The sequence below is a fragment of the Limulus polyphemus genome, unplaced genomic scaffold (assembly GCF_000517525.1).
Source record: "Limulus polyphemus unplaced genomic scaffold, Limulus_polyphemus-2.1.2 Scaffold1245, whole genome shotgun sequence".
Lineage (NCBI taxonomy): Eukaryota > Metazoa > Arthropoda > Merostomata > Xiphosura > Limulidae > Limulus > Limulus polyphemus.
Window position 1 is genome coordinate 101,990 of NW_013666855.1, and position 14,905 is coordinate 116,894.

At 34.4% G+C, this 14,905-nt stretch overlaps 1 protein-coding gene across 1 annotated transcript in view; it reads right to left on the minus strand.

The window, feature by feature from the left end:
* Positions 1–14,905, minus strand: part of LOC106462770 (FAD-dependent oxidoreductase domain-containing protein 1-like) — a 39,289-nt gene that overhangs the window by 10,237 nt on the left and 14,147 nt on the right. Inside the window, exons 3-6 of the mRNA XM_022390099.1 lie at positions 12,066–12,165; positions 9,236–9,330; positions 4,277–4,455; positions 2,618–2,763 (exon numbers count right to left, since the gene is read on the minus strand). Of these exons, the coding sequence (XP_022245807.1) occupies positions 2,618–2,763; positions 4,277–4,455; positions 9,236–9,330; positions 12,066–12,165 (520 nt within the window). The remainder of the gene's footprint in view (positions 1–2,617; positions 2,764–4,276; positions 4,456–9,235; positions 9,331–12,065; positions 12,166–14,905) is intronic.

Sequence of the window (14,905 nt, forward strand, 5' to 3'; positions counted from 1 at the left end):
AATATTTGCAATATAGAATCCTTGACAGATCGCTGTGGATTGAGGAGTTCGACATGAATTACTCCTTTGATCTCCCACCAAATGCAAAGCATCACTTTCTGTGGATGGAGTCCAGGTTTTGGAGTTGGAAGTGGTTTTTGTCTAGGACTGTGCCATTGTTTTTAGTGTTTAATATTTGCATATAGAATCCATTTTTCATCACCGGTGACAACTCTGTCCAAAAATGGTTCACGAGCATTACGCACCAGAAGAGACAAAGCAGCATTCACACGTTAAAAACGATGATCATTGGAGAGTTCGTGAGGCACCCAAACACCTTCTTTATGGAGTTTCCCATATTCCTTAGATGCTCTGTCCAAAAATGATTCACAAGCATTACGCACCAGAAGAGATGAAGCAACATTCACACGTTAAAAACAATGATCATTGGAGAGTTCGTGAGGCACCCAAACACCTTCTTTATGGAGTTTCTCATATTCCTTAGATGTTTATATATTGTTTCATGAGAGACTTTCAATTTCGGGGCCATTTCACGAGTGTGTTGCCTTGGGTTAGAGTTAACAAGTGTCATCAGAGCATCAATATCCATTCCAACATGTCAGCCCCCACCATCACAGTTTTTGAGGCTAAAGTCACCTGAACAAAATTTGCTGAACCATTGTTGACACTTACAAATGCTCAAAACATTTCCATAAACTTCTTTGGTATTCTTTGTGGCTCCAGAGGCATTTTTTCCCTTATTGTATTCAAACAGCATTACATGCCGTATGTGTGTGTCTCGTTATGTTCCATCACCAGAAGGGATTAGAGTATACTAAACTTCACACATTATACAAGCTACACTAACATGACATTTAGGCAGTTCGTTTGACTATTATACGTGATGTACGTTTTTGGGGGATTAGTTAATGAAAGTATTCCAAAATGCAACATTAATTTCTTGATGACCTATATATATTAATTTCTTGATGACAGTATATAATTTTGCCATATTTACTAGCAACGGTTTTTCAAAAACAAAATACAAAATATGTTCTTCCCAATAATTATCTGGTATCATATTAATTATCTACTTTTCAGATACCTTTCCTCAAACAATAAATACTTATCTTATTGCCATAAACTCCACACATTCTAAGATAACACAAAGTAATCCACATTTTCGTATTCTAGAGTACACAGCTGGTTTAATTTTCTTAAAATTAACAGTTTATAAACTCAAGAAAACACAAAATGTTAAAGTAATATTAATATTTAATTATTTATATATTCATTAAGTCCACATCTAAAGATTAAAAGCTTTATCAAGCAGCTGTTAGCACTGCCTATGTAGGAATGGCTCAGATTATTCATCACAATGGTATTTTAAATATCTTCTTAATAGGCCATCAGAACTTTACAATACTATACAGTGTTTTCTTTTATAACAATATCTATTTAATGACTGAGTCACAAGTTCTGAGAATGTCTGTAAATATCATAAAAAAGTTTGAATTTTTTGTTCTTTCTTCTGCTTATATTTTATTGCATAACTCAAAAACCGAAACAATGGTGTCAAATAATTTCACTGAGGTGACATAGTTTCAAATGGAGTATCCGCTTTTATAGGTATTATTAACTAGTATTAATTTTAAAAAAGTCATAATTTTAGTGTAAGAGATGTTATCATTACCCCTTGAAATTAGCTTTCTTACAGCAATGTGGTGTTTCTTCAAAAATCTTAAGTATAGGGTGAAACAGGAATTACTAGCCATTAATAGATAAACAATAAATATTACTGCTGGAACCTCATTGTATTTAGAACTTAATTATAAATACAATATTCCTGTGTCTATTGAAACATTGTATTAAAAAAAACAAGCAAACAAGTAAAGAAAAAACTTCAAAAAAGGAAGTAAATGTAGGGATGGCTGATATCAATCCTTCAAAGAGAATGTAAACAAGATAGTAGAGATGTAACATGCATCATTCCTACATAATAGTATAGGCAAGAATTAACATATAGCAATATATATAACAATTCAATCACAATTGAGTTTGATGCAAATGCCATCCCTACTGTCTTGTATATTATTCAAGATGAAACATATTTTTGTAAAGTTTTAAGAACAAATATAACCCAATTATCTCAAAGAAAAATTAAAATAATGGTATGAAAAGTAGTAAACTTTTACATAATTAAACTAACTCTGGGAAAGATTGCTTGATTCCAATCTACTGAAGATTAGTTTTTGGTTCATGACATATAAACCTATAAGAATTATCAAAACTACATATTCTTAGATTTTAATCATATTTTTTTAACATTTTAAAACTTTCAAAATATAGAATATTTGTAATTGGTGCCCATTCATAAACACAGACATTTTGACTTAAAATGTCTTTGGAAAAACTAATTATATTTTTGCACTTTGTTACCATATGCAAGAAGTTACCCATTAAAAAAAACAAAAGAAAGAAAAAACAACTGACAGCTGAGGGGAATTTTATTATATTTCTTATAATTTGAACTCACTTTGCAATAAGTAGAGAATTTTCACAAGATTTGTTAATTTCAAATTCTTCATAAAACAGATATTTATCTTACAATACATGAAAAATTCTCAACATAAATTACCTGGGTTCTACAGGAAGTGGAGGCTTCAATATACCTGGTCCAGTTCCTATTCTCAACATTTTTGCAACCTGTCCTGTACTAGGTCCAGCAGCAACAATGAGTACAGCAAACTTAATTTTCTTTATATCTCCTGTCTTTGTTTTAACCTGATATTACCAAAATTAGCGTAAAAATAAAATCTGATATTTCCAACAGAATAAAAACAACTATAGTAGTAAAAAGAGAGAGAAATCAGGCAGTTATTAACTGTACTACATCACCAGCAGAAGTGATTTATCAAAACCCCCCTATCTCTTTTCAGTACTTAACCCTTCCTGCTTTCCCTTTGGGCATGATACATTCAAAATTTGACTTTCCATTTAAAGTGGAAGTTTACATAATTACAAAATTAGCTCGAGCCTGACTCGTATTTGAATATTTATCATTTGATTGGTTTTCAAATAGCAATGGTTAATAAACTAAGTAAAGTTTTATGTTTTGTGTTATTTTGCCTATTTAAGATATTCAGTATTTCAAATAACAAAAAAAAAGTTACATGAAAAGTAAAGTCCTGATATTTGTGAGCCAATAAGAATAAACCAAAAACTGGTTTATGTTTATAGTTTTCTGCTTAACTAATTCAAATGACAACTTCCATTAATTCTTACAGGTGCAGTGAATTTTGAAAGTGTTATTAAACATTTATTTTGTACAAAAACAATTTAAAAAAAGGCTACAATCTGCACAAGATAGTCTGAAATGTTGATGAGCCTAGATATAAAAATAACAACTTGAAATGCGTTACTTTTAGACTGAATGACAAGCTGAGTAAATTTCAGAGTTTAAGATCATGTTTATTATGCTAGGCCTAAACAGCTTTTTGTTGTGATCATTAATTAAAAGTTTTCAATATTAAGAACCATGATTGCATAACACAGGATCCTGTTCTTGTAAATTTTTTTTTCTTAGAGATTTCGAAAAATAAAACATGTAATTTTACAAAGAAAATTATTACACTATTTAAATAATCATCTTTAACATCCATTAAGCCCCACTGTGGGACAGCGGTAAGTCTTCGGATTTACAATGCTAAAATTAGGGGTTTGATTCCCCTCAGTGGACACAGCAGATAGCCCGATGTGGCTTTGCTATAAGAAAACACACACAAACATCCATAAAGTTATAGTAACCATATTACTTTTTTGTTGTCTGGTGGATCAGACTTAAGAAATAAACATCAAACTCAAAATTATTTAAACAAACAACCTTTCAATAAATATCAGCGTTTTAGGTAAATTTAAAGGTTTTTTAGGGAAATATATTATAGCATATATCAACACTTACTTTTATTTTAGCAAGTTTATAAATTAACACATTTTACTTGAGTTGTATAAATATAAAAACTCCAAGTGTAATTCAATTCCAATCTTTTAAAAAGAATTATAGAACAATATATAATAACTTTGTATTGAAATGTTAATAAAAATCTGTTTCACCCTCGTTTCATTTCAAAATGCCAATAATTAAACATTCTATAATCACACGGAATACACTACAGATCATAGAATTGCTGATAAAAATATCATGGGCATCCCTGTTGCCCAAATATAGGTTTTTATAGTTAATAAAAACAAAATTAAGAAATGGCAAATCTAATAACAATGAAATTGCTGTACTAACCAAGAGATGGTTCACACTATAGTATGGGTCATCTGATTCTTCAATGATTTTTTCATGTTCTTTATCAAATTCAAAATTTATAACTTCACCATCAACATACTGAGCCCCTAGAGAAATAGCTTTCCTCTTGAATGCTGAAAGCAGTGACCATGGATCAAACCATCCTTCATTTTCCAGGCCTAAATTATATTAATTTACTATGAGTTATGTACTGTAAGTGACAAGAGGTGTCACTGAACATTTTTCATGAAAGTTGATATCATTTCAGTTTGTCCCAGCTATTGTTACCAGTTGTTCTCTGTATTAATATGGGCACTTTGCTTTAACACTCAAAAACCTGAGTGCATCAATTCAATCAACTGTTATATAATTTCTTTTATTGCATTATAAAAATGAGCTACTGGACAAAATAGTTTGAAACCTCAGATGAATTTTCTAGATTACATAGCTTCTGCAAATAAAACATTTCATTTTTATATGTGATATATGAACCCCCCCCCAAAAAGATTTCATTGTAATGTTTTCATAAGAAAAAATGTAAATGTTTATCTGTATCATAGATTTGAATTACTATATATTTTTGTTCTGAATCAAAAAATACCATATGCAGTTTTGCTGTGATTATGATCAATAAAAAACAAAATTAAAGGAAATCAGACTTTTTAAATTCTTAATAAGGTTTAATTTTTTATATTTAATAAGTTTTAAACCATTTCACATTTATATATACATTTATTTTTACATTTCATTCAGCAAATTTCTTTGCTCATTCAAGCATGTACCTGATGATGACAAAATCTTTGAAAGTTAACATTTTCTTACTCTGAAAATGTATTTCCAATAGGTACTTACCTCATCTCGACCTTGCTTTGCCCTCTTAGCATTGCTAAAAATGTTATCACTAACAGTGCACCAGTCTTTTATACCTCTTCATTTTTGCACCATTTCAGAACATGTGCTGATCACGTGACTAACCTCCACCAATCATGCCGCACCATCTATACTATTCTACCACAATCCTCACTTTCGAGAATTGGCAGATACAAACTAGAAATGCTGACATATCAGTGGGGAGGAAGAATTGGAAGTGGATGAGTGGAGGTAAGTACCTGTTGGAAATACATTTTCAGTTTAAGAAAATGTTAACTTCTGAAACAGTACTAACTCTTCTCACTAAAAGCTAGAATACCACATTGAAAAGGTGGAGGGGCCACTAAAGGCGCAACAGTATTCAATCAAGTGGAGAGCAACTGCCTTGAAAGAGCAGGTGTACTATAATAAGGCACACCTGTGGGGTATAGCACTACTTCTGGAACAGATATGGTCTTTGCCCAGTAACGAACACAGTAATACATATAGGGCGGAATGTAACAGGTAGGCACCGTAGCTTTAAGAAAGAGGTGCACAGAACTGTATAACTATGATGTGAAACAACACAACGTGGACGAAAATGGAATGTCTTGTGTATAATCAACAATGAGCCTAATAAATATGTGCCAAGGATAGTCTTGGGGCGCATTGGAGCATGTCAAATGCTGTCCAACCAAGCACAACATAATACCTTGTCTAGGATATTGTAAGCAACAAGAGCGATCCTCCTTGTCAAAAAAAAAATCCAGGGGAAATGCCTTGAATAAGTAGTTTGATGAGAAAGGGTCAGGTAATTCAGAATCATCCCATTGTCTACAGATAATGCATAATTCGTCCACATATGTAACAAGTGTTAGCATGGAACACAGGATAGTTCATCATAGTAACGTGCCTGATAACATGATATAAGAATATGTGGCTAGGGCTAAAGGACTGTAAATTACATATGAATAGGCCAAGTGCTGTCTGCCTGGGCAAAAAACATCCAGAGAAAGTGCCTTGAGATATATTGGATTATGCAAAGTGCAGTCCATCCGGGCAAAAACATCCAGTGGTAGTGCCTTGCATTAGCTTGTAAGATCAACAAGAGCAGTCTGGCCAGACAAAAATATCCAGAAGAAGCACCTTGGGATACATCGTATTATGCCAAGTGCGGTCTATCTGGGTAGAAAACATCTAGTGGAAGCACCTTGCATAATAAGTTTATTTTGTGATCAATAAGTTAGGTCAACCCAGGCAAAAACATCTGGGGGAAACTCCTTTGATCGAAAATATTATGACATTGCATAATCAATAAGTATAATGAAGATAGCTCTCTTCTCACTGAGTGGGTATATCTGAGCTATGAAGTTTGATTTAGGTTATTGTACAAACCCCACTCAAGTGACTAGGAACCGGAAGTGGCAAGGAATCCCGTGCTCCATTAGAAGCAAAGGGGGAGAATACACATTGGGAGGAGGTCTGGAGAAATGACTGGAGGCAAAAATCCCCATCTGCTTTACTCATGAAGTCCACGAGAGATGGTCCTTTATATATGAAACGGTAATAATAATAAAAATACATATATACACAAACACTCACACCATTGAATAAGTGGCCAGTGGTCTTACAGAAACATTCCATCTCAACAGTGAGAAGTATACAGATTTAGAGTGAATATAATATTAAACATACCTGAAAAGGCAACACTCGCTACCAGGTGGGTTCCTGAAATATGAGGTACCATATTGGCCTGATTACAAGGCAATGTTTTTTTTATTAATAATTAGGCTGTAAAATTCATAGTTGCCTTATAATCATGGCTGACCACAGGCCCCTTCCCCCTACTCTAGCCTGTGGCATTTCTGAATGTCCAGATAGCATGTGCAACATATGTTTGCTCAAGCTCATGCTAGTTCTTGCAAGCAGCTAAGGACATAGTGAAATTATGAATCTGGTGCAAATAAACATTATGTAGATGGTGACCTTCCATGGACATGCCAGAATACACTAGTCCTATGAGTTGATACACCAACCAAGAGAGTGTAATACATGATAGATTATGGGAAACAAATGAATTCCATGGAACAAACAGACAGGAATGACAACTCTGAAAGGAGGCAGTACAAGCCACATAACATAGCAGGGAATGAACTGAACAAAATAGTCGATCTGAATCTAAATGGGAAAACAGGTGGGAAATTGAAGGGAAGAATATAAGAGAAAAGGCTAAACAACTTTCCCAAGCAGCCAATGTCCTGGGAAGGAAGGCCTGATCTGGATAGAGGATAACATATGAGGAATGGTAAAGGATGCGAGAATCATTAAGGGCATAAATGTAGGAATGACCATGACCTCATGCCAGGAGGAGGAGGAAATAGGTCTGAAGGGTAAGATGGTACAAGGAACACATTGCAATGTGTTCAAAGGGAGAACTAGACAGGGAGTGAAGGACAACACTGAGATCCTAATCTGACAGAACATAAGAAAGGAATGAAAAAGGAGGGAAATAACTGGGGAGGAGAAGGTTTTTCTGGAAGCGGCAGAATGAAAGGTGTTTGACAGAGTAGTCCTATAATGAGCAACAGTTGAAATGGACAAACTCTGATCAAATAACAAGGTAAAGAACTAGGACAGGTGAGGAACAGAAGGACAGGATGGTCAGAAACAAGTGATTGGGCCAAAGTCTGAAGAAGGACCAAGGCCTCTGGTACATAGACAAGGGGGGAAGGGCAAATGGTATGGACAAGAAAAGACATTACACAAGGTGGGAGTCCCTGAGCTGAGGCAAGGAACCAGACAAAGCCATGCCAATGGACTAAAGCTTGTGCTTCTCCAGTAGATATCTTTGACCCTGGGACCTACAGACTCGTGTCAGAACCATTGGCTACTATAGCGGGAGATTAATCATCCACCATATTAAATCTCGAATTCATGTGAACAAATTAGAATTCAGAAAACAGAAATATTTCTAAAACAAACAAGCAGAAACAATGGAAATCAAACACAAGAAGTTGAAACTGATATAAATTAGTGATCAAGCATAATCAAATATTTGTAGTCACATGGAGAGCGGATTAAAACACTCGTTTATACAATAAAATACCAATCAGGAAGTACGGATTGTGCTAGAATAGTAGAGGGAGCTATCCGTGCTAGTATAGATGGCACAGTATGATTGGTGAAAGGTAGTCACATGATCAGCACAAGTTCTGAAATGGCACAAAAATGAAGGGTATAAAAGACCAGTGCACTGTTAACAATAAATTTTTTAGCAATGCTGAGAGGGCAAACCAAGGTCAAGAAGAAGGATGAGAAGAGGTAATATTGTTTCGGAATATTGTACATTTGTTACTATGTCAAACTTATCACAAAATTTTATTCATTACACATTTGAGTCATCTGCAAATTTTATTAATCACTAAGTGCATTAAATTCATACAATCTGAAAAATTATACCAAATGCTACAACTTTTGTTCTTTAATGATGAAACTAGTTAATGCCAGAACTTACATGTGCTATAAGCTTATTACAAAATTTGCAAACATGACTAATGCTTTTAAATTTACAGTTCTTTCCCCCAAATACAAAAAAAAAAGAAAATCAATCTTAATTTTTTCACATTTTGTGGCTAAAATCCAATAACACTCATATATCTAAATATCTTATACTGCATATAATATTTTCAGCTGAGAAACCTAAATATTCTTATTACATGATGACATAAAATTGAGAACATGCATGCAAAGGAAATAGTGTATAACACTGCATTTCATATATTGGGTTAGACCAAATAAGATTCTTTTCCCTATAAATCATCACTCCTATATTGTGTGTGTGATTTAAATTTTTTTAATTGATGGGAATGTACATTTTTTAAGAAATGCAAAATGCATGCAACTGTATAATTTCCAACAGTTTAACCTTCCTTGAAATAGTGTTGAAAATGTTCAAGACACTGTGATGTTTTACTCCTGATGAATAGTCAGCTCTATTTTATAATTATTTTTTGTTTTGTTGAATTACATACATGTATTATTTTAAAAAACCTGTTTCTGAGCTCTCGATTTGATATACCAGGATAAAATTTTATTATTAAGTTTAAGTACCATGAGAAGCTAGTGCTATCCCATCTGTGCGTATCCAGGGGAACTTCTCTTTCAGCTTCGATGGAGACAGCAAATCTATCTTGGCACCAAGTTCACTGATTAATGTAGACAAAGAAAATAATAAAAATTTTAATCTGAATAGTTTTATAAGATGGAATCAAAATGTAGATCAACAGTAACGTTTAAACTTAAAGAAGTATATGTAATTAACACTTCAAACATTCCTAGTCAAGACTATCACATGTGAATATAATTGTTTAACAGACAAATAGCATTCACAAAGTCTTTAAAAATACACTGAATACTGGTAGAGTGAAACAAAATAGTGAATATTTTAATATTTTGAACCTGAAATATTTCTTCAGTACAACATAGCCAAAAGAGACATTTAGAACAGAGACTGGCAAGTTCTATCCAAAATATAAATCATGTAAAGTTTAACCATCAGTCATAAATAAGAATGTTCACGACCAAATTTCAAAATATAAGAAGTTTAAGATTCAAAAAGAGGTAGAACAAGAGTAAGTCACCTGTTATAAAGAGAAGAAGGATGTGGAGAACAAAAAACAAAACAAAGAGGAGGTGGGAAAGGCTAAGACATCATCTAAGAACACTAAAGAAGTAATTTCAGGGAGGAATTACAGAGAGTAGCACAGTAACCTTGGCAGCTGGCAATCATATAAATTTATTGTGGGAGGTTCAGTCATATAAAGCTGTGAGGTCTGGAACCAACTAAAGAGCCCCAGCAGGGTACAAGGAGCAAAACTCCCAGAAGATTGGAGGTTTATAAGATTTAAGTAGGTAAAAAATTGCCTATTCCTTACATTTCTGTTAATTCAACTAAGGAGGAGAAAATATTTCTGTCATCAATCAGTGCTATGAAAAATACTAACAAAGAGAAGTTTATATTACGAACTTCCTTACACATACATTCAACAGTAACAATACTAGAAAATCATTAACATTGCTTGAAGGTATATTTCCGTGTGCTATGACTGCTCTACTACTTCCTTTATTTTCAGACATCACAATAGGACTGTTAACAAATTGACATATTAATATAGTGGCCCAATACTAGAAGAAAGGGTAAATAACACTATAGTTCTTTGTATACCACTGTCAATAAGGCCTTTTGCTCAATACCATCCTCATCAAACTGAACAGCTTAATAATAGGTAGGAAAACAACGATTTATAAACATAAGGAAAAGTTTTATTGATGGTGGGACATACTACATGTTTCGACACATGATTGGTCTGTCTTCTTCAGGTGTGATCACTACTAGGCAATCCATAGCTTATATATCATTACAAAGACAAAGGAATTAAATGTGATAGAAATGGTGACAGGATATAGCTTACATTGTAACAAAGAATCTTAATGGAACTGTCATTTATATCTGAAATGCCAAGCCTTGTGGTTTATAGCAACCAAGAGTAATGAATGTGACAAGGCATTCTAATGGGTATGGTGTAATAGCATTTCATTATAGACTGATAAAGAAATAAACAATTAAATTACACATTGATAATTCTGAAACTGATCACATTTCACAAGGTTGAACATTACACAACACGGGACTTAATTTACTGAATTGTTCATGAACAAAAGTAATAAATATGCATCACATGATAGGAAGTAGTAAATATCCATAAGAGGATAGGAGGTAGTAAATATCCGTAATAGGATAGGAAGTGCATGCATGAAGTAGTAAATATGCATCACAGGATAACAAGTACATGTGGGAGTTGGTAAATATGTATCACAGGATAGAAAGTACATAGAGGAAGTAGTAAATATGCATCACAGGATAGGAAGTACATATAGGAAGTAGTAAATATCCATAAAAGGATATGAAGTGCATGTATAAAGTGGTAAATATGCATCACAGGATAGGAAGTACATAAAGGAAGTAGTAAATATCCATAAGAGGATATGAAGTGCATGTATAAAGTAGTAAATATGCATCACAGGATAGGAAGTACATATAGGAAGTAGAAAATATGCATCACAGGACAGGAAGTACATATAGGAAGTAGTAAATATGCATCACAGGATAGGAAGTACATATAGAAAGTAGTAAATATGTATCACAGGATAAGTATATGTAGGAGTTAGTAAATATGCATCACAGGATAGGAAGTACACATAGGAAGTAGTAAATATGCATCACAGCATAGGAAGTACATGAAGAAAGTAGTAAATATGCATCACAGAATAGGAAGTATGTGAAGAAAGTAATAAATATGCATCACAGGATAACAAGTACATGAAGGACAAAGCAGGAAAGACATTACAAGTACAGTGTTAGGAACTATAATAAGTACTCAGAATTAATTGTTAAACAATATAAAGATTGCTATAGTGCCAGCATATTAGAGTAATGGCTTCCTAATATTGATATAATCAACACATCAAACCAGGACTGTATTTATACTGACAAAAAAAATATACAACGTTTTGACAAGGTTTTGTCATCATCAGGTCGAAACGTTGTACATTTGCCGTTATGTTAAACTTATATTATAGTTTTTCTTCATTACCCATTAAAGCCATATCCAAGCATTATTAGTCTCAAAGTGGGTTCCTCATCATCAAATTTGAATACAAGTGCTTTAATTGCACAAGTTGTTGGATTTATGAATTATGCAAGTTGCAGTTAATATGCTTGATTTTAACTCTGCACACTTGAGAAAAGAACAACTGAAGTAAAACAAGTCATGACAAGTTTTTTGACAAGGATGACATTCATGACACAAAAAATGAAATGCATTCATAAGCAAACTTGACTTATAAAATATTTTTTTAAAATCAGGATTATATCACATACACTTGAAGTTTGTGGTTCGCCTCCATCTGTGCAGCCCCATCCTCAGTTGCCAGAAACAGATATCCATGTGGTTGAAAAGCTATATCTGGTGGATCTTGATCTAATATATAATATTTGACTTGTAAATAAAATAGGCAATGTTGAATATATTTAATGACTCTGTAACTTTACAGAAATAACTTTACACAAAATACAGTAAGTTGTTTTTGAATAACTTTAACTGTATACACACATACATACATAAATATTCCATGTACATACTGAAACAAAGTCATAACTGTAACTGTCACAAATTTAGTTGAAGTGGTGGTTGTGATGAGGGAGGTTTCAACCACATAGCACTGCCTATCACACAGATGCTTTAATTGTCAATGTTATTGGAGTTTTGAATTCTGCAAGTTTCAGTTAAATGTTTGACTTTAACTCTCACATGACTGACTTGTATTTATGCTGACCACTACTGATGAGGTTCACACACTGTATCATATTGAGTAGTTTAATGTTATAACACTCACAGTAAACAAATGACCAACCAAACCAATAGGGTGAAATCACATTTTCTTTGTAAAATACACAGAGGAACTAGAGCAGTGATTAGTGTGATTAAATGCAATATTTATGTTGTTGTTGTTGTTGTTTTTTTGTTACTCATATTTACAGTGGACCCTGTAACAAGGCTACAAGAAATTTGGTAGATAAAGAGTTTAGTCTATAAAGCCAATAAGTTCCATAAAGGTCTTCGTTGGTAATTCTAAGTTAAATTAAATTCTTGCTTGCTATTTTCATAGCAAATATTAAATAAGTAGCAATGAAATATTTTACAAAACTTACACAAACTTTCATTTTGTTGATTAAAAAATATGTTTATACAAAAATTTAGAGCAAGCAAAGTGTTATAAACAATACATTTTAGGTTGAACTGAAATAGTTTAATATCAGATACAATGGTCAGAATGGGAGTTATCTGGTTACACCTTAAGACCTAGCAAAGCAGTGGCCTCAGAAATAATAATATAAGAATGATGAAAAGGGGTGTGGGATGAGTCAACAGCATAAAGATCTGAATGACAGTGACCACTGGCGAGAAGTAAGAAGAATATTTCGGAAGAGAAAAGTAGTTGCAAGTTGCCAATGACTCAGAAAGCAAAGGTAAGATCATGCAGGATGACACTGAGATCTCAGTCAGGCATTGGAACAGGAAAAGTGTGTCTTTGGATAAAAAAAGACCAGAACAAGGCAGAGAGAACTGGGAAGAAAACTCCCTGTAATATCGAGAAAGGTGAAGTGTTGAAGACAAAGCCACCTGATAACTGGCAATGGATACACATGTACCCTGCTGAACTGCTAGGTAAAAGAAAGGATGATGTCCAATGTTAGGACGATCAGAAGGAAGGTGGCGACAGATGAACTAACATCGAAAGCCATGCACCTTATACAGGTAGATGAACCAGGTAGAAGGACACAAGGAATGGGAAAGGTAAAGATTACAAGATTGGAAAGTCTGGTTCAATGAACTATGGACTGGACAAATCCAAATGTGAAGGTGGAAGGACAAGATTCCTTGATGGAAAGAAGACGAGATGTTGAAGCAATAGTATATACTTGGCAGAAAAAAAGAGGGGATTGGGTTGTCAGGTGGCACAGAAGAGGGAACACAGGTTTAAGCCAGCCAGAGGAGTATCACCAAGAGGACATCAAAAGGAGTGTCTTGAGTCAAAGCGAGGACTCGAGGTAAAAGATGGAAAGGTGGGTGAGCATTTTGACAAGTATAAGACCAGACCTAGTGGAAGGCAATGACAGCAGGGCTGAGGGATGGAGAACAGATAAGGTGAGAAGAAGAATGAAACTGAGAGAGTTGGCAAGGTAACAGTGAGTGGAGTCCCCAGTTTTCCATTGAGGAGAAGAGACTATTCTGTGGGCAGAACATGATCTGGGCAAGAGAGGCATCTGCAACCTGGTTCATATCACTCAGTACATGGCAGGCAAGGAAACCAACCCACTGAGAATTGGCTCAATAAGAAATGCCCAGTGTTTAAAAGTGAAATTGTCAGAATGAAAAGATCCACTAGAAGTACTAATAATGGTATCATATCCAACAATCTACTGGAAGTTTGAGTGCATGGATATGGAGAGAGAACTCATCTTGGCTCCTTGTGCCAGATGGTAAAATTGTCATTCAGGGATGCTCCCCAAGAAAAGGGGGAAACCTCAGTGAAGAGGAGTAGGCCCAAGTTGGATGGAGGTAATGGAATACAGATGGTGATATTGGATCAGTCCAGCCACCCATACAAATATTAGAATAAAGAAAGGGACAGGAGAACTGAGATCAAAGATTATGTGAGGTGTCCCTCTGGTCATGCAAGGACCAACTGAGAAGGTGCATATGTGTGTGTCAATCAAAGGAATAAACAGTCACCATGATGCCATGGTCTCCAAACACTAAACCTTTCATGCAGAATGAGTAGAATAGGCATGAATCCTGCTGATTATAAGTTCCATAGGTCACAGGCAGATGGGATAAAGCTGATCCCAGTTGAGAATGAATTGAAAACAACACCTCCTCCCTGGTGAGTAAGATATTTAAAGGGAGTGAAGAATTGTTGGAAGTGGTGATGAACACAGCATCAATGAGACATTGGACAAAGATGGGAACAGAAGGAGGAGAAGAAACAAGATGAAGGCTGTAAGAAAGAGGGGAAGGGAATATTGGAGAGAAAGTCCATGGGTAAAAAGTAGAATAACCCTTGTGTAGATGGAAAAGTGTGACCACAGAAGCTCAAACAATTAGACAAGTCAAGTTACCCCTGGGACCCAACACGATGGAAATGTACCTAGATGAG